The sequence below is a fragment of the Cyprinodon variegatus genome, unplaced genomic scaffold (genome assembly GCF_000732505.1).
Source record: "Cyprinodon variegatus isolate N-32 unplaced genomic scaffold, C_variegatus-1.0 Scaffold770, whole genome shotgun sequence".
Taxonomy (NCBI): domain Eukaryota; kingdom Metazoa; phylum Chordata; class Actinopteri; order Cyprinodontiformes; family Cyprinodontidae; genus Cyprinodon; species Cyprinodon variegatus.
Window position 1 is genome coordinate 150670 of NW_015151223.1, and position 1432 is coordinate 152101.

A 1432-nucleotide genomic window follows, 5' to 3' on the forward strand; every position below is an offset into this window, starting at 1 on the left:
AGACACTAAATATGCTAAGGGCTGAAGCCCTTGAAAGACATCTCTCTTTGCTTAATTAGACTCCAGTCATTTTGTTTGGTGATATGCTCACATCTTATGAACAAATGCATTATGTAAATTTTAAATGCATTATTTTTGCAAGACACATTTATAAAGGAATAAAGTAAAAGATTAAATAGCCTTTTTTTTAAGTAGCATACTTAAGATATGTTTCTGTTGAATACGAATCTCAGATTTCCGACATGTGTCCCCCCCAATAGTAAACATATTCCTACGCCCTTGATTATACCTTTCTAAGGGTCTTAAATGTCATGTGTGACGTGTGTTATCTTGTCATTACATGTGTATACATTTGTATAGATTTTTCTTTAATTAAAAACTAAATAGTTTTGGATTTATGACTCCTTGTCCTATTTTCATTACATGGGAGAGATCCCCTGCCCCGTTCAACAGGTTTTTTTTTTTTTATGTAACTAAGTAACTTTTTCTTAAAATACATTTTTAATTAGCTACGTATTACTTTTACTTGAGTAATTTTTTGATGGATAATTTTACTTGTACTTGAGTAATATTTCATCCAAGTATTGGTACTTTTACTTGAGTATGATATTTTAGTACTTTTTCCACCTCTGCTAGTTGCATGGAGGAGGATTTAAAAGTCCAAAGTTTGAATGCAGATATTAAGCTGACTAAATATTTCTACATGAAGCTGACAAGTTGGGCTGAGTTGTGACAATTTAACACATACCACGTTTTTTAAAGTCTCCCATGAGCGCTGTAGGTCATCCAAGTTTGCCACAGACTCAAATGTTGGGTCATATAACTCCTGAACTGGAGCTCTTGTGAGGGTTCCACGTCCAACCTACAGAAAACATTCAACTTTAGCCTTCATATGATAAACCTGCAAGGTAAAACAGTAACAATCCCAATTTTTTATTTATTTAACTAGTTGCATTTGTAGTTGGTATTAGGAAACATGAAAGAAATAAGAAAAGGAGGACAGAAACCTTGAGGATAGGGCCTTCAGTGTGAGAGACAGGAGAAGGAGAACGACATAAGGGAGAGGAGGAGACCTCGCTGTTGGTGCCTTCCTCCCCAGACTCCTCAGTAACAGGTGATAACAGAGTGTGACAACGACCAGCCGTCATCTTACAGACCATGCAGGAAATGACAGAAGACATGTGAGGTCATTTAGAAAATATCAGAATGTTTAATATAAAGAACTAAAACACCAGAAGTGCTGAACGGGCGAAAGGATTAACTTTGTATAAAAAAGCTCAATTTCCCTCCAACGCATATTTAGAAGAGAACTAAATATCTATTGTTTACTCTAAAAGTTACGTTTCAACTTCCAACACCCTTTGTGATCTGTGGTTTCCCCCCCAGGCGATGCTTATACCTTCTAACCTGACTCCGCCAGATGGATTTGCTC

The 1432-nt window shown here is 36.2% G+C and overlaps 1 protein-coding gene across 1 annotated transcript in view; it reads right to left on the reverse strand.

Moving 5' to 3' along the window:
* The window catches only part of syne1 (spectrin repeat containing, nuclear envelope 1), a 172957-nt gene that overhangs the window by 58812 nt on the left and 112713 nt on the right, over positions 1-1432 (reverse strand). The window contains exons 85-86 of the mRNA XM_015395967.1: positions 1008-1148; positions 749-862 (exon numbers count right to left, since the gene is read on the reverse strand). Coding sequence (XP_015251453.1) covers positions 749-862; positions 1008-1148 — 255 coding nt within the window. The remainder of the gene's footprint in view (positions 1-748; positions 863-1007; positions 1149-1432) is intronic.